The 24,854-nt window shown below is 38.9% G+C and overlaps 1 protein-coding gene across 1 annotated transcript in view; it reads left to right on the top strand.

Annotated features, from left to right (window-relative positions):
- The window catches only part of cntnap2a (contactin associated protein 2a), a 351,965-nt gene that overhangs the window by 185,479 nt on the left and 141,632 nt on the right, over nt 1–24,854 (top strand). The window contains exons 4-7 of the mRNA XM_056364796.1: nt 11,763–11,910; nt 19,376–19,428; nt 19,730–19,880; nt 21,838–22,022. Of these exons, the coding sequence (XP_056220771.1) occupies nt 11,763–11,910; nt 19,376–19,428; nt 19,730–19,880; nt 21,838–22,022 (537 nt within the window). The remainder of the gene's footprint in view (nt 1–11,762; nt 11,911–19,375; nt 19,429–19,729; nt 19,881–21,837; nt 22,023–24,854) is intronic.

Below are 24,854 nucleotides of genomic sequence, written 5' to 3' on the forward strand. Positions count from 1 at the left end.
GATGAGAATGTGATTGCCAAAATGCTCAAGCAAAAGAAATAAAATGGCAATCCCAGATTTTTGTTTTGCAGCTATTTTAGTTCGTAAGAATGTTAAAATGTTGTTCTGATGCATCAGCAAAAATTTACACAGATACATGAAATCGGAAACAGCAGTAAGTTCTTCAGTGATGATAGGGTGCAGAATGACAGTTACAGAAACTGTCAAATGAATGTGCCAGTCCATTTGACTTCATTTTCACACCTCTTGGTTCATTTATCATAAGTCACTGGGAACAGGAAACAAATATAGGGCAAAAATTTAAAGATGTTTTCTTTGAACAGGACCAAAGTGGCCGAAAAGTGAATTCTGCTACCCTATGTTAATGGGCATAAATGAGAAAAGATATTGACAAAGTGACAAAACTTCATTATGTTGTTCATTTGTGACTGTTGTGATATTTTAGTTACAGTGCTCTGGCATTTACAGATAAAATGGTGATGGAGCTTTGCTAAAAAGGGGACAGGAAGTCTGATGAGGTAACACAGTGGGGATGTAACGTTTCGCTCTCACCGAAAGCGCTCTATATGCCTCACTCCCTGCGCTACAGGCTGTATATATCAACATGATTGTGTTGATTTGCTGGCCTGTGCGTAAGTCTGAACAAAGGTCTGTGATGGTGTGTGTCCTCTCGAGAGGGCAGGGCTGCTGTGGTTCGTCAGGTAGATGAATGGTGAAGTCTCTGTGTCTCAGTGGTATGGACTAATTCAGTTTCAGAAGCTGCCAAGCATGCACTGATAAATCATGCACCTGGATTTATGCACCAGTGAACTGCATCTCTCTCTCTACTCAACTTTCTCGACACGTCAGTCTGATATTTATTTCACATTTCTTTGTCTGAGTGCCTCCAAGTTGTCTCAATTGTCTTCAAGACCAATAGGTTAGTTAATGAGTTTGATTTACAGTAGAGCTGAGAAAACAATGAGCATCCCACACCAACACCAACAGTGATTCATTAAACTCATATACGTACTGTATGTCAGTAAAAAGTAAGTGTGAAACAAGATTACATCTCACATTTACCCGCTGAATTAGAGTTGTACCTTCAGCACACCAGAACATATAAACTAACAAAAGTGTCAGTGTCTCTAGTGAGTCAGTGTCACTACAGATTCACGGTAAACAATATGGTTCAATGACAAAAAGACTTAGATAAATAAAACATTGAGACCCGACTTGGTTCCAGTAATTACTTGAGGTTCTGAAATGTAACAAAATAATCCCAAATTGAAAACAATCGAGCAGAGTACACATTTCTAGAACTGTACTTGTACTAGAGTAAATGTACTTCCCACCTCTGCTTTTCACTTTTTACAGAGTGCAGCTTTTCATAACTTTGTATAATATTTCACACTGATTTTGGACACGATTTCTTCTAAAGAAGGAAATACCAAAAGAAATGAAAATACAGTGCTGATGTTTTGAACATGAGTGAATCAAAGGAGCTATTTGTAAGTTTTGCTATTGCTACATAGTCAGCATAGTCAGTTAGCTTTACCAGCTGTTTCCAGTCTAGCAAAAACATTGCAAGTTCAGCATCAAACTTCATTCCTTTTCTTGCTTAGAGCTGTTTCCAGAGGTGGAAAGCAACACCAATGTCAACTCCTGTCTCTGTCACGTCTTTTCTTCTACTGAAGTTAACCATTAACCAGATAGCCCCGGCTCGTCTCGTCACTTTCCGATAGCGTCTTACCGTAGCCTCCAATCTGCCCTGCAGACTTAGCGCTGCTCAGAGGGCGTATTATAACCTCTTGTCCTGTAAATGCAATGATGGCTGAAGCTCTTCAGCAAGAAACTACTTTTGGCGGCAGAGAAAACTTACAAATAGACCCTTGAAAGTGGACTAATTATGCTATATAATGTTACAATGTTGGATCTCCATATTAAAAAGTTTAAAAAAATGAGGTAAATGTATGTAAAAGTAATCCATGTGACACAAAAGATCAGGGAAACACAAGGTTTCCAGCCGTTCTTCTTACTTTCTTGACAAGCTGATGTCAGCTCGTCACAGACTGATTTATGTCGTCATCCACTCCAAGCTCAGCTCGTTCTCCCAAAACAGTCTATTTTACTAGTATTATAGGCATGTAATGCACTCCAGCATACACAAAAACAATGGTGCAGGTTTACTACAGTCATTTGGTGATAGCAGAATGACATTTTCTTATCAGCGTTAGCTTTGGTATTTCCTGACAGAAGACATTTTCCACTTCATTTGGCCTATTAGCGCATTTCCGACATGTACATGTAACAGGGGTATTTACAGAAAAAAAATGTATTTATGGATTGTAATTGAAAGACTAAATTCAGTGTTATATTACACAGTAAGGAAGTAATGGGCGTAATAGTTACCAAAACAGGAGATGTCCTACTGTAGTCTGTTGATGTTTGTGCTGTCAACTCATGGATCTGGGCTCTAACATGTATGGATGGATTTGATTAGCTGCCATTTCCAGACAGTTATATTATGTTAATTAGTAGTTTTACAGTTAGCTGTCAGAACCTCCACTCTGGAGAGAGGATGGCTGGTGCTCAGAAGCACTAGGGGCTGCAGCTCGGCAGGCTTTCAGAAGTTGGCCTGTTTCAGTCAGGCTCAACTGAGGGGCTGCATAATAGGCAGTAGGAGATAAATAAGGATTGTTTTTCAACTGTGAGTCATGCAAAGACACTGGTGGAGTGTGAGAATAAAAATATCAGGCTGGAAATGAGCATAATAGGATAGGTCCTCCACGTTTTTGCATCTGATTATTTACAGAAATTCAGTGCCTCATACATTTCCCTTTCATCCACTTTTATCTAGAGTGGCTTACATTAGGCGGAAGGAAAGGAAAATAAGTGTACATTAGTGCAAGAGACGGCACTAAAGCAAATGATGGTATTAAAGCTAGGAAAAAACACAACACAATGGTTAGTGTCGTAAAGACAAAAGTAAGAATCTCAATATATTTTGTATATATGAATGAAAGTGCTTATAAAGGAGGGGGTGCCTATGAAGATAGAGGAACTGGTCTCGAATTTGAAAGTCTTGGGCTATAGTATTTACATATTAGAACGACTAGTTACAACCACAAGTATTTCTAAGAGCTATTTAGTTACAATGGCACACTACTATCATATTTTGCAGAAGCAGCATCATACCACAACCAAAGGGGAGGTGATCCCTGTGTTGAAAATAACCTAATGTGACTGGCTTTTACCTCACTCGCAAGTTCACATTTAGCTGGCAAATCTGCAGCCTGCTAAATGTCAGCTTGTAATTGAGTCATCAGGAGGGGTCCTCCAGATCTAGGCTGGCGTGCTACTATAGTTTTACTTTGTATTTACTATACTTTATAAATATTTTTTCATTTTTGTAAGTGTCATATCACATATAATATTTTTAGAGCTTCGCTTATGATGGGTCTGGAATGATTAAAGTGTTTGTGAGTGGGAGAGAGAATGAAACTTCACTGCACTAATATCAGGATTAGGAGAAAGGGAGATTCTATGTAAACAGAAATATTGGACTAATTTCTTTGCTCTAATTATAACTGCCAGAAACCACATCCAGTACAACTGTACTGGAAAGAAGCTTCAAATGTTTCAATAATGCCACACTTTCATTACCTCAAATAGAAATCTTTTCAACCAGCCCAATATTCCAACCAAACATTCATACATCCATGTTGTGAAGATGGCCACATGTACAACATTATTGGTAAGTGTTGTCTCACATCAATAAAACTGTCCTTGAGAATAAATGCACTGTAGAGGGAAACACATTCTTCAAATGACAAGTGATTGTACAATCAATCATTGTTGTTCTGTCTGAGTATTCTTGGGCACCTATTATCTCATTGATTATTAATTGTTCTGGAGACAAGCATCCTTTACAAAATGTTATGTAAAGATGAATACATTCAACCAAGCATTGTTGAACTCAAGCCAGTGGTCCAAGACCATGTAATGAGATAAGTCGCAGATGGAGCTGATTGATTGCCACCAACCAAAGAGCAACTGGTACCAGCTGATGAGATGGATTGGGAAAGGGATCAAAGGAGATCCATTTCCATCAGAGCAAATGAGGTGCACTCATTTGATATTAATGTAAGATCTTTTAGAGGTTAGCATTCAGTTTCATGTGTGTAATTATAGATACTAGGTTCTTGTTTTGATTGTGACTCATACTGACTCAGGACATACAGATATTAACAGAGGTAATCAGGCACCTGCATGCATGAGTGCATGTACACGCACCCACAGATTCACTCACATTGACGACCGCTGACCAGTTTCCACTGGTAATTGTAAATGAATGATCACATCCAGCATTACAGTCCAGTATGTTAGAATTAAAATAATAAGACCACAGAGGAACACGTTGCTCGCAGTCATAGATCTGACTTTTTATGACTTTTTTCGTCTACATTGATATAAAGTCTCTTCTAACTTCCGGCTCTGTATCTTGTTCTGCTGTAGTGACTTCACAGGACTTGAGCATCAGCCTCTTTAATGCCAGTTCATTCAAGATAAGAGTTGTATGGGAATTAAAAAATTGCTGAGTGTGAATAACGAGGATGATGAATTGAAATAGATGGAGAGGACACTTCCCGGTGGGTCTCCTGTGGCACAACTTAAGTGGCTGCCATAAAATTTTAATAATACTGCCATGACAGTGTGTGACAGTGGACAAGACAAGGCACTGAAGAGTTTAGTGATATTGCACATTTGCCATTGTTTTGACTGCACTGTCTCTGACCGCACTGTCTCCGTCTCAGCTGGACTGTGATGAGTGACGTCTGTCTGACTCATTTTGAAGAATACCTCTCTTTCTAAATGGCTCTTGTGGGTCTTACAACAAATGTCAAAGCTCTTAGTGAGTAGGTGGTGAAATACACGTCGAATCAAGAGTGGAAGAGAGTGGAAATGCTGGCCCTCTCAAACATCATGTCAAAACAGACATACACAAACACATAATAAGTTAGTAAAATGTTGGCAGTTGCACACACACCCCCGCCCACACACACACACACACACACTAACACACATACACACACACACACACACACACACACACACACACACACACACACACACACGTAGCCTTTGAGAATTTATAGCAGAGCCAGGGAGGCAGTCTTCACTCCATCAGTGTTGGTCTGTGGTGAGCAGAGGGGAGAGAAGGTGCCAAATGTTCACAGCCTGAGTAATGGGCTCTTAAAACTCTATTCTTTCTGTGTGTGTGTGTGCATGCGTGCATGTGTGTCTGTCTCTGCAAAATTTAATTCAGTGCATGGAAATACTTTGCACACCAACGATAATGTAGTGTAGTCAGGGGAGGAAATACAGATGATGGTGTGATGCTAAAATGTTTGATTTTTATAGAGCAATTCCTTTCTTTTGATTGCTCTACAGTAATTAATGAGCCAAATGGAAATGTATGAAAAAGTATTTGCATGAAATGTTCTGGAAGTGTACCTCATTTTTTCCCCTAATAATGTATTTGAAGCAAAGAAAAGATTCTAGTTCCCTTTGTTACCCCCTCTATGGGAGCTCCTTTCAGCAGGTGAGGGCAGTTAATGAGAGACTGAACTGAGGAGGAATGTTCTGGCACATGGCTATAACAGACACAAAGGCATATAATGCACTGGCCCCAATAAAATAACAAAGAATGTTCAAAACACCTTGCCTGCACAAATAAAACTATGCATTAAATCGTTTGATGTGCAGAAAGACACATATACAGTAAATAGTTATAATGAAACACGCAGTGCAGTTCAGTTCAAGGTCAGTGTTCTTCCTCCAATAGCATTGAAGGCTGTTTGAGGGAGATGCTGGAAATTAAGAATAAAGGTGTGAGGTCTCCACTGGGACAGCCTAAATGATGTCAAGGATATCAAAAGCTTCTAGATACATACAGACTGGGGAAGATAAGCATGAACATTATAGAACAAGCATTAATTACATTAGTAATTAGAAGGAATGTTAAAAAAAAATTGGATGATACTTTAATAACAACAAACCATCAGAAAGAGCAGACAATTGAAACTATACAAAAACAAATGCTTATATAAGCATAAAAAGAAATGACAAAAAGTTACAGGATACAGCTCAGAGGAAGTTCCTCATAGAGCCTGTCTACAGCTGTACACTCAGATCAAAAATCCATTTAGCTTCTGCCTGCAGCAGAACTTGGTTGTGGTCTCCACCCCTAGTGGGAGGCTTGATTGACTGTGTAGCCCAGAATTTTAATTTTGTGAGCAAGTGTCAAGAAATGGTTAGCCGGAGGAGATGAAGAATCTCTTCTTCCAATGTGGCAAACTTTTTGTGTTCAATAAAGCCAGTTCACAAAGTCCATTGTATTTTAGGGATCTAGTTTTAGACAAGCGACAGGAATAAACACCCCGTTGTAACACTCTAATTCACTCTAATTCTCTGTGTCTTTAAAACAGTTTAAAGATTCATGACTTAAATTTAGCATTACTACACTTTGTCCTGTTTTCTTGGCACACTAAAGGCACATACCCACACAAACACAACCACCCACAGGGCTTCACAGAAACACAAATTTCTCTACGGCCCTTCTGTTTTGTCCCATACACTTGTCGATAAAAACAAAAGACCAGACCAGGCCGGACTGATTTCCCCTGCCTCTGTTAGCAAGGAACACACACACAAATCCTCACACACATACAATGGCCCTGCCTCTGGGCTGGTCTAACAAAGAGTCCAGCAGCAACAAGCGAACGCCAGAAAATAGCTTTCACTTGTTGTTTCTCAGTATCTGGAGATCTGTTCTCTGGAAAAGCCTGTCTCTGGCTGTCAAAACAGAGAGACAGACATACACTCACACATATAGATAGATATTCACTGACACACAAACAGACACACACAGACAGAAATGACAGATTCACATTCAGGAAATGAAATACATGCAGCCAAGTAGAATAAGTAAGTGAGTGAGGAGTAAGTAGGAGGGATAGCTGCTGCTGAGCAAGTAAATAATGGGTGTATATGTACGTGGGTGGAGTGCATGAATGCCAGGATGTGTGTATAGACACAAGCATGCCAACATGCATGTGTATCTTGTTTAAATTGCGAATGATGTGTGTGTATTTGTGTGTGAGACAGAGCAGACCACGGGGGTATTTGTTGACCAGCTGTAGTAAAGTGATTAGCTTGTTCTTTGCTGAATGACAGCAGCACTGCTGTTCCAAATGCCCAACAAGGAGAATGGCTGGCTCTCAGCTTTCCTCATTATTTTTGTTTTCCCAAGTCAAATTTTCTCTCTTTGCTTTTCCTTTACTGATCTCGTGGTTTGCTAAAATCATGTGACAGCTCCGTGATGTTTCTATTCTCATCCAAGGTTTTCTTTACAAACTTTGCTTGTTTAAACTTTTAAATCACAGCAAGTTTAGTTTTTAATATTCTTAAATTTAATGCACATCCTCACAGCAGTACAAAGAATCAGAGCAAATATTTTCCTATTTGAATCTACTTGCACACACACACGCACGTACGCACATCTTTGTCTTACTATATTTGTGTGAGCCCGTCATTGACAAAATGCATTCCCTAGGCCCTAACCTTAACCATCACAACTGAACACGTAACCATAACCAAGTCTTAACCCTCAAACATTTGGTCTTGTGGGTTCCAGCATTTTGATCCCCACAAAGCTCTCAGACCCCACAAATATAATAAAACCACCACACACACACACACACACACACACACACACACACACACACACACACATACCCAGAGTAAAAACTGAAAGTTGCTTTAGGCACTTTGTGGCCTTTGTTGCCGTAAATTACCTCAGTTCTTGATTAAACAAAACGTCAAAGTGTCTAAGCTCTCAAGTTGCCTAACACTTACGCACACACATATGCTGACATAAACGGTTACACATACACACAATACGCTGTGAAACACACACAAATTCACAATTACTCATTGGTTTGCTAGTTAATGATTTGACTTTGGAGGAGAGGGAATTTAATGGTTGACTAGACAGACTTTTGCGAGATGTTCAGCATCCACAACTTTTACCTCCTCTTCACCCTGCTCCTCCTCCTCCTCCTCCTCTCTTCCCTATCCTACCTTCTGCCCTCCATTCTGCATAGTAATGCCTTTTGAATTGAGCTGTTCATTCAGCCAAGCACAGATAAGTGCCGAATAGAGGGATGAACACAATAGAGAAATAAAAGAAGGAAGCTGGGAAATGGGGATGGGGGATGGAGTTTTTGGGAGACAAAAATGGTTTTGTTCCCTCTCTCTTTCCTTCTCTCGCTCTCTCTCTCTCTTATACCTTGACAGGGGCAAGGAGAGAAGAGTGTCAGCCGGACAAAAAGAAGTAAAGTCTTCAGCACGCACTGAGCTAAATCCTCAGAAGATATACAGTCTTCAGAGTTTTATTAGGATTTTATTTCCAAATATGAAATGAGCTTAAGGGTGATATCAGGTTTTTAATGTTACAGAAAGGTTTAAATGGCAAGGTGGTGTGCGGGTGGTTGTGTCTGTGTGCACATATGCATATGTTCTTGCATGTGTGCATGCAAATTGATACATTTGTGCTTTTTGTGCTTCAATCCGGAGCCAGGGCCACAGGCATTTTGGAAACAGAATAGTGAAGGACAAACATGAAACAGAGAGCACAGGATGAGAAGGAGGATGGAGAAGATTTGACAGCAAAAGAGAAGAGAGAAAAATGTTGTAGAGAGAGAAGCTGAGAAATGTACAAACAACTCCACAGGATGGTGCTAGCCCAAGTGATTAAAGACATATTTCAGTTCTGGGGACATTTTTAACCATTTTTTCTTCTCTCAGAGGTTTTTGACGATATGTTTAACTGTAAATTTAGCTTTTGGATTTCTCCGGGTGTGATTTAAAGAGGGCAGCTAGATTTTTTTTAGTTTTTGTGATTAAGAAATATTAACTACAGAGAAAATACTGTGTGCACTTCTGTTGATATAATTTTAAGGGGTAAATTGCTAAGCTTGTTACACCAGTGTTCAGTCTTTGGAAAGATTAAACATATTTTCCTACACGTGAATAGAGATACTACTTGATCTCATGGTGGTGAATAAAAATCTCACCACTGGACATATTCAAACTGTGTGCAAAAAGGCGACAGGGAAAAGTCAAAATGTTCTCAAAACTACGCTATTCCATGTGCTCAGGAACCATTCAGTAACAGGGACTGAGTGGGAACATTACGAATGGTTTCCTTTTTATGAATAGCTATAGCTCTGACATAACCAACAGGAAACCTGTGTTTGATATAACTGTAGTTTTAATTGCTGGTTACACCTTGTGAATGTGTTGCAAACCTCTCTTTCAAAAACAGCGATCTTCCCTTGAGTAAATCACTTAACCCAGATCTTCAGGACCTGTGCACCTACAGAGAGTAGAAGCTGCAGTTAAAGTATACTGAAGGGCTCCCCGATGACTCATGTGGAGTTGGGTGAATTTGAAGCAGGGCACCAATAAAAAAGTGTGTGTGTGTGTATGTTTGTGTGCTCAGTTAACCTTTTCTGGATAAATAAAGATTAAAAATGAAAGTGCAGTAAAGGCATAGAGGAGATAGAGGCACTGTTCACCTTGTGTCCACTCCCTCGCTACGGCTGAAGTTCAGTGGCTCTGAGCTTAGTGTGAACTCTTGACCATCTCCTTCTTTTCAGATAGCATATCTTCAGGGGTACATGCTTGGGTCACTGAGGAGTCAGCTCAAAGCAGACTGTCTTTAGCAGAGCTTTTTTCCGCCCTCACTCATCCACTGCCCAGCCCACTTCGCGTCTTATCTAAAATAACACATGGCTGCCTAGTGTCTTGCGCTCATCTAGTTACCTGCTATGCTGTTAATGATGTTTCTCCATAATAGTTTGTGCTAACTGTACATATGTATGTGGAAGGCGAAAGAGGTTATGGTTTGTATGTTTACTTCAGAGAGGAGTGGAGAAATAGTTCAGGGACTGTGGTGAAGTGCATTAGTGTGCAGTTAGAGGCTCTAAATGATGCTGTGCCAGGTCAAGTGAAATAAGAAACACTAGGCAAGAGGAACAGAGAGGAGCAAAGAGGAAAGGAAAGAAGAGAAGAGGTGTCCAAATACCAGATTATTTTAGCCAGATGTACGTACAGCATTTAAACATAAGCTAATATCATTGCTTTTCAGTAATCAACACAAAGTTATAATACAATTGCAACAATAATGGAACCTATTAGTAAGCTTTACCTTAACTGAAAGCTTATAGAATGGTCCCAGTGAATCTTTATAATCATAATCATTATAGTTCTGAAGAACCAACAAATATACTGTAGCTTGATGACACTTTATTATTAAATCTGTTATTATTTCCTCACCATCATTGGTGAATTGCTGCCATGCTGTTGCTCCAGGCACAGGAGGAACTGTTAAACCATGTTCCTCAAAAGAACATGTAACAGTGCAATAGATAAGCTTGGATGTGGAATGTTATTGTGCATTTTTTGACTAAAGCATGAAACCTTCTCAACTGCTTCTATAAACCATGAAATTTATTTTCAGACATGGAGGCATTTCAGATGTAACCTCTGGGACAGGGCAGAGCCACCTGGAGTAATCAGTGTGGTCCATACCAAACTAGCATGCTAACTTCTGATTAGAATGTTCACTAATGTGCTGGCTAGTCATGTAATTCCATAGAACACACAGCAGAAGTTGTCAGTGTTTTTAACAAGCTATAGATAGATAGATAGATAGATAGATAGATAGATAGATAGATAGATAGATAATTTATTTATCCCCTAGGGGAAATTCATGAATATGCTGCCTTAACACCTGGAAATGGTGGGGTATGCAGTCCCCCTGTAAAATTGATGCTCTAAGCAAAATTATGTTACATGGCCACAGCAGCAAATACACATATTTATGCAATCTTGGCAAATATATAAATGATTATAATGGAGAAATGGTGCAAAAACTGGAAAATGCAATGCGGAGATCAATGACCTCTCAAGGTCACCAGAAGTCAGATACAAATTGCCTCCACATCTGAAATAAAACCTTGGGGTATGTAGATTATATGCTGAAACTTTCATGCTTTAGTCATAAAATGCACATTTTTTTTTTGCCTATCTATATGAGGAAAGAATACTGTATTAATAAAAGCCAAGAACAAAGCTTTCATCAGTGTGATTTTGTGTCGCATACACTTTTACTGTATGCACAAAGTTAAGTAAATAACTCCACAGACATTGGGCAATTCTGCAGAGGCACAAGGTTCTCACTGGTTTTGTAAATATTTGTTTTGTTTGTAGACAATATTTTAAATTGTTTTCTGGAGGCTGGATTTTCAGACACTGCGTCAACTGAATGTGTAGAACATGACATGCTAATACGACAAGGAAATCTAAATCCCATCAGTTACAAGCCATTAATCTTTGAGGACCAACAAATCAGCCTAAATGTGAAACGAAGTGACATTGAGGTTCATTTTATCAAGTTTGATACAATGTGCAATTTCCTCTTTAAATCCTCTGCAGTCAGAATTTCTTAAAGCAGGCATATTAGATTTGTAGACTCATAATTATTTTGTATGTTTTGTGAGTGTGCACCTTCAGGGCAGGATGTTGTGAGTCGAACAAATGCTCTTGTTCTAACTCCTGAAGCTGTTTGTTTGGCTGCATGACTGTGGCTTTGATGTGTTTAATATCATTGTGTGTCTGTCTATGTGTGTGTACTCGACTGTTTGTGTGCACAGGCCTTCTCTGGGAACTCCAATTCAGAGAGCTCAGTCCGCCATGAGCTGCAGCAGGAGATCGTGGCTCGCTTCCTCAGACTCGTCCCGCTGGACTGGAGCGAGGAGGGACGGATTGGTCTTCGCATAGAAGTCTATGGCTGCTCCTACTGTGAGTGGAGACAAACACACACCTGCACTGCGAACCTTTTTGCTGTCAACCTGTTTGTACTTCATCAAGTATTATTACCATTTACTATTATAGATCCATAGGGAGAACCTAATGATGGTTTTTCAGCTCCAATCATGTCAGAGGGTTTTTTCTTTATGAGCTACTGAACTTCCGTGTAGGAGTCAAACACAAATTCGGCTTGGAAATGTATGTGGAGAAATATGCGTTGCATAGTTATAGACAGACAGACACATATGGATACAAAGATATCCACGCACTGTCTCCTGCTTTGTAAGAAATGTATCATCCAGGGAACTAACTCTCTTGCAGCCTCTTTGCTCTCATCCTATTAAAGGCTGCCAAATTGATTTTGATAACAATTTTCAATTAAGGCTCTGCATAAATTACTATTATAAGTGACACGCGTACATCTTTCATTCGAGAGATGCGATTACACTGTGTGTGGATATGTCTGTGAGTGTGTATGTCTGTGTGTGAATACAAGGGCATGCCTTGCATTCCAGTCAGTCCTCAGGCTTTTGATTATATTTCCCTTGTTTCATTTCCTACCCATGTAAAAGAAAAGCAAGTCAGTAATGATAAGGAATGACAAGATGCAATACACACACACACAGCAGACACACAGATGCACACGTGTATGCACAGATGAAGAAGTGTATACCCATCACCTCTCTCCTCACACACAAATATCACTGCATCCACAAACTTCAACCAGAATGTGCTTCACTTCTAATAGATCTGGCTGCTTTTGTGCTAAGTTAAAGTCAACTTGTTGCTTTTTTTACTAGAATCACTAGAATACTAGCAGTGTTGGTCTCACTGGTCTTAATATGGACTATAAAAAACGAATATAGGATTCTGGGGATTCGGGGAGATTTGCATAGACATTTAATGCCACACTTTCTTGGAAGGCACATTTTACTTTAAGCCACTTTAACTATGAATAGTGCCTGGCAGGTTCACTGTGATAATTCTGTTATTCCTGGTTTTTCTATAAGACAATAAAAGAAGCCAGAGAACTTCTGAATGACAAGATAACCATGGACACCATCAGTCTGATGCAGAATCACTGAAGCAGGTAGCAATTAGTGCAGGCCCTGCTTTGATTATTTCATAATTCATACTATACCTGCAAAGTATTGTCAGAGATTGTTACTAGTTTGCTTTAGACTGGGCTTGATCCAAGCTGGCTTTTTAACACTGATTTTTTTGATTAGATTAGACTGACTAAAGATAGATTTGATTTATTTATTCTGGAGTTTCTCCACAGACTTGTCAGTAGTCTTCAAACAGCGTGTCAGTTATTAACATAATATTACAAATCTTCCTGCAAAGGGCCTTCTAAAATTCAAAACCTGCTGGCTGTAATTGCTATCTGAATGTGTAGAGGGTTTTTGCATTAAAAATTTAATCTCTTTAAGTTACCATTTGCTTTGCTGCAGGATCCCGGATGCTGGTTCACTGTCATGGGACAACTGAACAGAACAGAGCAACCACTAATATTATGCTAATTACAACCCATAGTTAGGTTTTAATGTTAGGCAATCTCTAGCGGCTGTAGTAATTATGACAGGAGCAAAGGAGGAAGTTAGGTGGTGTTGTATAAAGAGCAACAAAGTCCAGGTTACAGCGAAGACCCACTGAGATTGGGCGACACCATGCCGAGTTCAAGCCCATTCATTTTCTTTTCTTTTTTTGGGGGCTTTTTGTGCCTTTTTAATGGACAGGACAGTAGAGAGACAGGAGATGGGGAGGCAGAGAGAGGGGGAATGACACGCAGGAAAGGGCCGTCCGATGCGGGAGTCGAGCCGGGGGCCAGCTGCAGCGAGGACTGTAGCCTCTGTATATGTGGCGCCTGCGTAACCCACTGCGCTACTCGATGCCCCAAGCTTATTCATTTTCTATTGCAACCAAGCTAATCACATCGCAAGGCAGTGTGGGATTCCAGGGGACACAAGCGAAGCAACCAAAGAGGATGGGTCGAATGTTAAAACATTTTTGACTTTATGCAAAATTCTCCTAGTGGAGCACCAGTGCTTTGTCTAAAAAAAGAAATGTAAAAGTAAATGCAGTGGTGAGCCAGTAAATTTATCTGCTCTGTTGAGGACAAGATCTTTGTTATACTTTCTGGGATACCTCTCTTCTAAGTCCTTGACCCCAGGATTGCAGGTAAAAACCAAAACAAAGTCTTGGTTTAACACAATTAACACAATATTTGCTAATGTGCAAGCTACTGGCTAGCTAGTGAGCATTGAAACGGCTACAGCAACAAACACGAGGTTGCAGATGTTGTGTTGTCGTGCGATTTGTTTGTTTCCAGTGGGTCTTTACTGTAACTGTGAATTCTTTAATTTTTTACTTTAAACCCAGTCCCATATCACTTGGAATTCCACAATGCCTTGCCAAGCAATTCGCTTTATTCCCAAAGAAAATGAATGGAATTAAACCTTGCATCGCTTCATGCTGCAATCAGTGGGTCTTCACCGTTAGAATGAGGTTGGAGTGGATGGATGAGTTGACAAAACACAGGACTTTGACACAAACACTGACTATTGTTTACTTCCCATTTGAAACCACAACATTAACTGCATTTTTACAATTATCACCATGGATATGAAGGTCCTCTAACCTTAACCAAGTACTTCAACCTAAACCATAATTTTCCCCTAAACCAAATAGTTTTTGTGCCTGAACCAAACCAAACTGTGATTGTTTTGTAAGTGCATGTTTGTATTGTAACCATGATGACAAAAGTCTAGTACACCCCGCTGGTCCACCCTTCATGTTTATTATTGAAACCACAGCAATGAAAGTTCAGTATGCCATAGGGGTTTTATTTCAGAAGACACTCCTAGGTAAAGACCTATGTAGTTCTTTTAGTTGACATACTTGTTGGATTAGTAACACCTGCACTTTTCCTACTAGAACAAGTCAAAATGTCTGCTGTAAAAAGGTGCTCCGACAGCTCTCAAGAAATAAAAAAAAAGGGTTCAAACTTGATTTTCAAATGGAACCAATTATTTGAAGAATGCATGAATCAAAATTTTCTCTTAATCACATAAAGCACATGAAGAAAAAAATTCTACTCTTCAAAATCCAGGCAACATACACAGCTACAGTAGAATAAGACTGAGGTTTAGAAAAATTTGAACAGAAATACATAATGAGTTGCTCTCATTTCTGCCTCAGCAACGACTACTGCTTATGTTGTCTCGGTATATTATCATTTGACAAGACAGACAGACCAATTGGTTGACAATGTCTGAAGTAAACAATAGTACTATTAAAAGAACATATCAGTTTCCGGGCCAAATAAACGCGGGGAATGTTTGTGTTTCTGACAGATATGAATGTTGTCCACCACGCTTTGACATCTGTCAGATGAGACACACCATAAATACATCAGGTAAATGCATGCTTACAACTCGGATATCAGTGATGACACAAAGAGAGAGAGACACACATACAAACCCAAACAGACATGCACTTTGACACACACACACACACACACACACACACACATACCCTGGTTGGGTGCGTCATCTTTCAGAGTTGTCTGTCAGCTGTGTTTTGAAGCCCGCAGTGCTTTCTCATGATTACGCTGTCACTGCTCCTTTCTTCAGCATTCAGTCAGAAATGAGAGCTCATGCATTTGTCTGTTCATCTACCCATTCCTCACTCCCCAAGTCTACGTTTCTCTTAGAATCAACTTCTCGTAAATATTTTCCTGCTTCCCAATTCAAATATGAAAGGGAGGAAAAATACTGGGTTGGGAAATGACAAAGAAAAGAGGATGAAAGAAGAAAGCACAAAAGAGAAGTGGTAGGAGGAGAAGGAGGCAGATAAATATACTGATGTTGTGTTTTCAGCATAATCATAAAATATGTTGGTTGTAGATGATAATTCTAGGTTTTGAAAATGTTCGATAATTAAATGCAATACCATATTATGACTCATCTAGGACTGTGCAATGAATGGTTGTCTATGTGCCTGTGCCAGAGCTAGAGGCTATAAAGGAGACATGATCCACCATGCTGTGAAATTTACATGCTTATTTCCATTTTGATTAACATAAGATCAACAGAAAATCAATTATTTCATAGATGAGTCAGGAAATAGTAGAGCCAGTATCTGAAAGAAAGGGGAGTCAGACAGAAACAGAGTAGTACAAATTTAATTTGCTATACAAACGCAATCACTCTCATGCAAGCAGAATTTCAAAAGGATGCAAGCATATCAAATCTGACTTCAACCTGTGGCCTATTTATGCCAACAGTACTTTCAATCTGTTGTCAGGATGATGTATCACCATCATCATCTGTCGAGTCGAAGAAATGTATTTATGTAAATTTTGTTTATGGATAGCATCTATCTCTGTAGTAGGACTGAGGCCAAACACATAAACAGCTAAAAGAGCATTGTTGTAGCCTTCAGGCTCAGAGGTGCAATAAGTGTGTGGGGGGAAAAGGGATGTGTAAATATAGTGTTACAGTACAGTGCTATTATTATTATTATTATTATTAGGTTTTTTTATTGTTTCATATCAAAAACAATGGAAAATTTTATACAAAGCATAAACATCATCTAAAATTTGTTTTCAGCCAACAAAAAAAAAAAAGTTAGATTTCCATTTAAAGCAGGTAAATCCTAAGTTTAATGCAGATAGGTCATACTGTAAATGACCTCCTTCTCTGCTTCCAGCCACCTAGTGTACTACCAGCATGGTGATACTTGTTGCCATGGATACAATCAAATTTAACTACTAAATGCCAGTTAAGTGCACCTTCAGTTTGCCTTGCAGGTGGCATCTCAGTGGTATTGCTTTAAATTGGCTGATTAGCAAAAATAATGAGCAGGACGCTGCAGTGATACATGTGTATGTAGCCAAGCTAATGTCAGCCAGTGTCGCTCTCATGGCATGTCTGGGGGTACAATGACCTGCATGGTTCCATAATTAACACAGAGTAAAAGCCTTTTTCTGTAATCTTTTCTCTGGCTGCGCAGATCATCATTCCACTGGCTGTCAAATAACAGATTGTAACATGTTCTCTATGTGGAAATAAAAGAAAGCTTTCATGTCTTTTTGTTTTGTTGGGCAATTATCCAAAGTAATGCAGAAGATGCATTTAGTGCGAAGGACAGCATGTGTAGTAGAAATTAGAATAACTAAGTATGACCACTTAATATTTTGCCATTTGAAGTGGAAAATGGTTGTGGATATATAATGTAATCATTATGAGTTCAGTCCCAAACTTCACTTTGATTGCACTTAATAAAATAAAGTGAGATTTTTATCATCGACATACTGTCAGCAGCCATCAAATTGTTGCTCTTTGTAGTTGTATTCACCTCACATCCCAGACCCTTAACCATTATGCAGGTGCTTTTACAGTGATGTAGTGAAATCAACATGTAATTTTTACACTCTGATAAATAATAACTGCCAGTGTCATCTATTTGACGCTTATATTGGCTGTCACATGCATGTGAGCATCTTGATCACCTTCGCGTCACATCTCTTGTGGAAAAAAATACATCTGGGTCAGGGTCCAAAACGGCATGCTCTCCTGGGTCAGGGTCTGAAAACCTTGGCCATCTTGTGTGCATGACTGTCACAGCTGTCCTTGATAGAGACCAAGTAGTCCTCCCCTGTTACTCTGCACCACAAGCTCTCTCCCTCTTTCTCTCTTATTCTCTCCATCACCCAGTGGTCTGCAGGTGGTGGAAAAACCCTCCATCCTCAATACAGTCTCCCCCCTGACATCAAGGACTCAGCCCAGCCGGCAACCCGTTTTTGAGCAGCACACCTAGCTCTCATAAAACAATTGGAAAACTGTCAGATACCACCACTGTTTGTACCATAAACGTGACTGAAAAAGATGATGAGAGGAGCGGGGAGAAAAAGACAGAGAGAGAGAGAGAGAGGGAGCAAGAGACAGAGAGAGAGAAGGATGAAGCAAATGAAGTGATGGAAGGAAGAAGAGAAACTAAAGAGGGAGGCAAAAAAAAGAAGTAGAGCAGAGGACAGAGTAATCGAGAAAGATGAAAGGGGAAATAGAGAGCAAGAACTAGTATGAGAACAAGAGTGAAGGGTAAAGCAGTGAAGATTGAGAGCCATGTATTTGTACCCAGTGAGAGGCAGCATGGGATCATTTCAGAAACACTGAAGTAAGAACAAAGGGAACAGATGTAATTTCCTATGCCCCCCCCAACCCCAGGTGTTTATCACGAAAGGACAGGCTCGGCATGGTTGTGTGCGCGTGTGTCATGTGAAGAAGCAAGGGAGCACGTAAGATTGAGAGGTAGTGTGACTGTGTAAGAGTGTGTCTCTATATAAGATGATGCACTCTTATCTTATCCAAAGTTATCCTATCATATCCTGCGCACTCCTCTCTGCCTTCACCAACCAATCTCCTTGCAATCTTCTTGAATGCAAAATATGTTGTTAGGAAGTGTGTTGTTTCCTGCTACTTGTTAACTGAATATATTTTGTCTATCTTAAACTTACTATAGTCAGAGTTGTCCAGCACCTGGAAGAATATATGTAACATTTCACCTGTACCTGTAAATAAATATGTTTATTAAATATTATACTCTTACTAGTCATAGTTACTAGTCAAAAATGTTTTAATTTACTTCATTAAATTTTAAATAAAAAAGTAATACCAATGTATTTCTCACAGAATTTTATAGGACCCTATGATACATGCAATGGAAATTTTTTGTGCGCTGTCAACAAGTGTCACTGCTCACTAAGAGCAATTTTCACAGCAGCACTGTTTTACATCTAAATCTGTTTTGCATTTATTTGGCAAATATTTAAAGCCAATGAAATTTTGCGCTACAGGCTGTTTTCACGGCAGACATGTTAGTTAAAGCACAGGTTTAAGTATTACATGTGACAATGGCTCTGTTTTATTCAACTTTCCCCAGTAATTCAGTAGTGTGCCAGTGAGACAACTTGTGCAATACCAGGACCCTGAAACCAAATCAGCTAAATGATATTCAGCCATCAATAATTTTATTATTTACACCTCTGCTTTTACTACTGTGACATATCAAGTTGTCTTCTATGAAAATGCCTATTGGGTACAGTATCACTTGAAACAATAAAATCTCTTTTACAGCAATTGTTACCTGTAAAGCTGCCATTTATAACCTCCTGTGGATTCAGATGACAAATACAACCAGTAGATATTACATTTCAACAGCGCCTGTTCATCATTATCTTCATATAAGCACATTACTGTTGCATTTAGGTGTACTTTTGATATACTGTAACTCAATAGTTTACTTTTTTACACTGATCACTAATCCTCCTTGTTCTTGCCTTTTCTCTCCATCTCTCACTGTCAATGTCTTCCTGTCTTTCTCTTGTGTGTCCTTGTTTATTCTTTCTGTCTCTGTGTATCTGTCGTTTCTCTCTGTCTACTGTTTGCTTTAGGGGCGGATGTGATCAACTTTGATGGACAGGGTGTAATCTCATATCGTTTTAAGGTACTGGATTTACTACCTTGCTATTGTATGTTATTTTGACTAAACCTTCCGATTAATTAATTCTTGTACATAAAGGTAAGATTATAAAAAATCAACAGGTAGCAATATAATACAATGGGAAAATAAATTTGTTGTAGATTTTGAGACGAGAGTGCAGGTTTTCTTGTATTTTACTTCTAAAGTTTAAAGACGATTGTTTTTTTCTTTCTTTTTTTTCTACATTTCTTATTGAAAATTGGTCACCTGTGGTGTTAACAATCATTTGGGGGTCATGATATTTGTTTTTGGTACATTTGTGCAGATGAAGAAGATGAAGATCATTAAGGATGTGATTGCACTGAGGTTCAAGACGTCAGAAAGCGAGGGTGTGATTCTCCATGGGGAGGGACAGCAGGGAGACTACATCACCCTGGAGCTTCACAAGGCAAAGCTGCTGCTGCAGATAAACCTGGGTAGGCAACACGTGTGTTCCTCTAACACGTTTTTGATGTAGATAACAGTTTTCCACCGCACTTTCTCAAGAGCCATGGTGGGGGCTTCCAGGTTTCGTGTTCAATTCAATATTCCTCATATGCACACCTTCCTGTTATTCATTCTCATTTCCTTTATTCCTGCACGTACACACATTCACATAGTCACACTTTGGCACAACCACTATACTATATGATCATTCATTATACCATAATATCTTGAAATGAAAACAGAACTCTCAAAGACCAACTCAAGCAGTCTTGAAATACTGCATATTAAATATCCAAGTGATATGTCTAAGGTCCAACAGACCAGGTCCAGTTCTGGTTGGATAGATAGATAGATAGATAGATAGATAGATAGATACATACATACATACATACATACATACATACTGTACATACATACATACATACATACATACATACATACATACTGTACATACATACATACATACATACTTTATTTCTCATACATGCTTTCATAGTTGCTCAGTCAAATGCATATGGTTGTGTTTGCAGCTCTTTGACAGGTCTACAGAACAATCATCACCATCATTTAATGCTTGACAATAACCCTAAACTTTTGTTTATACCATGTCTGTCAAGCAACCCTGTCTCCTAGAAATTATGTTTCTAATCAGACAAACTTGAACAGCCAGTTTCAACTGTTTTGTAGGAAATGTAATTGCTGGTTGGATTATGTTCAGACGCATCATATTTTTTTTGAATCAATGAAATGTTACATTTATCAACAGCAGTGAAGTCCCCAGGATGAATTTGGGGTGGATAGCAATTGTACAGAGCGGACGGCTGTCACACCAGAGACCAGGGTTCACATTCACAGTACTGTCTGTGTGTAAGTTCAGGCAACAAAAGCGCCTTGGTTATGGAAAGATCATGATTTTGGTTAAATGTAAATGAACACATTGGAACTTTTTTGTACATTAAACCAGACCATTATCTTTCCCTAACCTGAACCAAGTGCTGTGAATGCCGCAACATAACCATAAAAACGATCATAATGGATATGAATATTCTAATGCAAGATATTAATATTTTATATATACAGAGGATATTTTGGCAGAAAACAAATGGATTATCCATTAACATTTTACAGATATGTGCAGTATCACTGTAATTGCGACTTCCCTAATATGTAAATTAACAACCTATCATCATTACGTTAATAGAAAACGTTTTGTACAAAATGTATGTGCTGTTCCAGTTCCAGAAATATATATAGAAATGTAATTTTTAGGAGTCAGGTTTTGTGTGTGGAGCATCACTCACTGTTGACCAGCTGTGTTGTTGACAGGACTGGTTTAACCTTTAAGAATGCTTTACTGCTGCACGAAAGTAACAACAGCGGTGATACATTCCCACACAGAGTATTACAACTAATTGAATTCTGTATACACTTCAGGCTGTTAAAGAAATGTGAGGTGTCCTATTGTTGGTAAATTCTTATCAAAATTACTTATACGTGTATTCTAATGTATATGAGAATAACTTGATTTGGAAACATGTGAAACAACTGTACAAAGACCTGAATCGATTTGTGCAAAGTGCTGTAAAATTGAGTCAACCTTTAATCTTGCATACATTTCATAGCAGTGACAGAGTATATGTAAAAGTACAAAACACATAGGGTATAGGTATAGGTATAGTCAGTCTTTTGTGAAGCACTGAAATGATTTCTGACTATTTTGGCAAATAACCTAAAACTGTTAGAGCAGTCATATAAATTTCGTGTTTACTCGTCTAAGCTACCCAGAATATTAAAGTTCTTTAATACTACTACATACTGAGCTGTTCTTCACACATATTTTTCTCAACATTTTAATGAATTCTTGGTTTGTCATTACATGTTACTTAAGTTTCATCGTCCAAAACCTGTGTTTTTATAACTGATATTATTATGATATGTTAATTACAGGTAGTAACCAGTACGGCTCTATCATGGGTCATACCTCTGTGACCACTGGCAGCCTCTTGGATGACAATCACTGGCACTCAGTGGTGATTGAGCGATACCGTCGTAATGTCAACTTCACCCTGGACAGACACACTCAGCACTTCAGGACCAATGGAGAGTTTGACCATCTAGATTTGGACTATGAGGTGAGAAACAAAGGGCAAAGGGTCCTGAGTATACTGACAGAAGATTTGAAGAACACAGGAAGTTAACCCAGCCTAAAATCCTAATACAAACACACATACAGAAAATGACATAAAATTCTTTAACTAGCTAACAAGAAGCTAACATTTACGTTGAGTTGTTGTTTGCCAAGTCAGCATAGCAGCTAAACTGACTTTTTCTGAATGTGAGAAAAGAACAAATATAGGACTAATTATGAGATTCAAATGAAATAATAAAGGATTAGGTGCTGTTTTTAAAAGTAGTGCATTTTCCAAGATGCATCTGTATGTTGATGATTGTGTAATTTAATGTTACAATAAAAACTTACATTCAATTGACTTCATGGAAAGAAACATAGGGCTGTTATTTTTTAGTGAGGGGTCTTGCTCTACCCCTCCCATACCTGTTCGTTCACCGCCACAATATAATTTGTGTATAGAAAAATTTTTACACTTCTCGTGATAACATTAAGATCTCTAAAGCAGTGTTTTTGCGCTGATGCATGTGCAGTTCAACTCAGCTTGTCACTCACTCACTCGCTCTCTGTCAATGAGCCCGTCTGTCATGGCCATCGGAAGAAATCCATAAAGTTTTTATTGGCTCTCTCTATCACTTCACCGGTCGTCTTTGTGTGCCTGTGCGCAACCAGAGCGGGCTGCATGAGTGTTTGCCGGGACTTGGCTCATACAATACACTACACTATCTTGGATCAACCCTCACCAATCCCCCAATGCCACAAATAGAATTTAATTCTGTGGATGAGATGGGAGACAGTCAGTGATAACTAAACAATGATTATTGTGTATATATTTCATATCATACATCGCAAACACAAAATTGGTGACGACCAGTTGAGCGGTAATGAGCGGTAATGAGCTCAACCTTGTGGTATCGTCATATTTTACCATTCTTCATAATATGGTCTTAGTTTGGCGTCCTCTTAACTGCTTTTAACCTCTCCTACACTTAGATGCTACTTTTAATGCCAAGTGGCTTTGTGAATTACCCTTACTCCTAATCTAGAAGTTAGGAGCTACATTTAGTCTTAAGATGCTTTGTGAACACAAGCCCTTGTGACAATTCTGATTTAAGAGTCTTGGACAGTACTGATGTTCAGAACAGAATACTGTCTCTTCCAACTGAAGTAAATTTCAGATGCAATCTGATACCTCCAAAATTGCTGGGAGTCTCAACATGGTTGTCCAATTATTTCAGTTCTATGATGGACAATATCTTATCTTTACTTATTAGCTCTTCTTGTTTTATTCTAGTGTTTCCACCAAGTTAGGTGTCTGTACTACTCGCAACTGGATTTTAAACAACAATCTAACTGTTGGTAGCTTGGCCTCCTCTGTCTGTACAGTTCATTGATAAAAAAAAAGAAGGAAATTAGGTATTGGTTTCACACTGCATTGTAATGCTAATCCATGAAACTCACATAATTAATGTCAGTCAGTAATGGAACGCAAAGAGTTCAGCTAATAATACTTAAAAGAGGAAATTGATTTTGGAATGCATAATGAAATACACATGTGCAGCCGTATATGGTGAGTCCATATATATGGGTATGCTTGTGTTTGTATGTGAGTGGGTTTGTATTGATATGTTTCTGTGTGAGTGTGTGACCTTTACCATGTATTGCTGATATGGCTGATGTATTCCAGTGTTAAGTAGGATACAGGGAAATGGGGCAGGACAAACCACAGTCCAATTAAACTGAAGCTGTTGAATTAAGGGTTCTTCGGGGAAATCTATACAACGGGGTGAACCAGGAGGTTTTGTGTGCATGTGCATGTGGTGTGTCTGTGGTGAACCCTGAATGGATCCTGGCAGTGTTATTGCCTGACTGAGTCTCTTTACAGACTGCGAAATTGTGGCTAGCTTTTACTCACAGTGTACCACTGTACGTGTGTATGTACACAACCGTGTGTCTTCTGCTCCCATTTAAGCCTGTAGACTAAATATCTGGGTGCGTTTGTGTCTGCCCTTGGCAGTAATTACTAAGACTACTGGAGCATCACCACAGACACATACAAACACACATACATTGAGATAGACGGACACATATCGACTGGTAATTGCACACTACCCTCCATCATCTTGTCTTCCCTCAGAGCTCAGTGCTATGGCTAAAAGAAAAAAAGAACTGAACACATGTACAACTGAAAAAAATTAAATTCAGTTTACATTTTCATCAGTTCAGTGTCCTTCACTGCTTCCCACCAGATGCCTGTTTATTACCCTCAATGTCCTCGCCTCAGTCCTCTTCTGATCGCATCTGTTACCCAAAAACCAGTCTTCTTTCCTTTAATGCTTTCTCCCACTGCTCCAGCAGGCACATATAAATGTATATAATTTAGAGTGAGGTCCGTGACCTCACTGTATAATGTATAATATATAAATAGCAATAGGACACTGATATGCAAGTATTTGGGAAAGAAAATGTTGACTGTTGATTTTTCAATATTGTCCTTGATGTAATGTTGACCAAATACCTTGTGATTTTATTTGGTGTTGACAGTAATGGTCAAATATATGTAAAATGAGGAGTTAGTATGGATCAGACCTAGTCCCTCCATCTGTGCATCACACAAAAACAATATCCAAACACGTCTTTGTAACACAGATACTCTTAGTACCACATCTATCTGGAACTTTTTTCATAATAGTCCATTTTATGCTGTTTTAGTGATTTTCGCAATGCAAACAGAGTGTGTTTTATATGGGTGATTTGCAATATAATATTAAAATGTTCACAAAAATGTCTGTAATCCCTCTCTGTCTAGTGAATGGCTGAACAGTAAAGGCAGATT

Source organism: Seriola aureovittata, chromosome 20 (genome assembly GCF_021018895.1).
Source record: "Seriola aureovittata isolate HTS-2021-v1 ecotype China chromosome 20, ASM2101889v1, whole genome shotgun sequence".
NCBI classification, from domain to species: Eukaryota; Metazoa; Chordata; class Actinopteri; order Carangiformes; family Carangidae; genus Seriola; species Seriola aureovittata.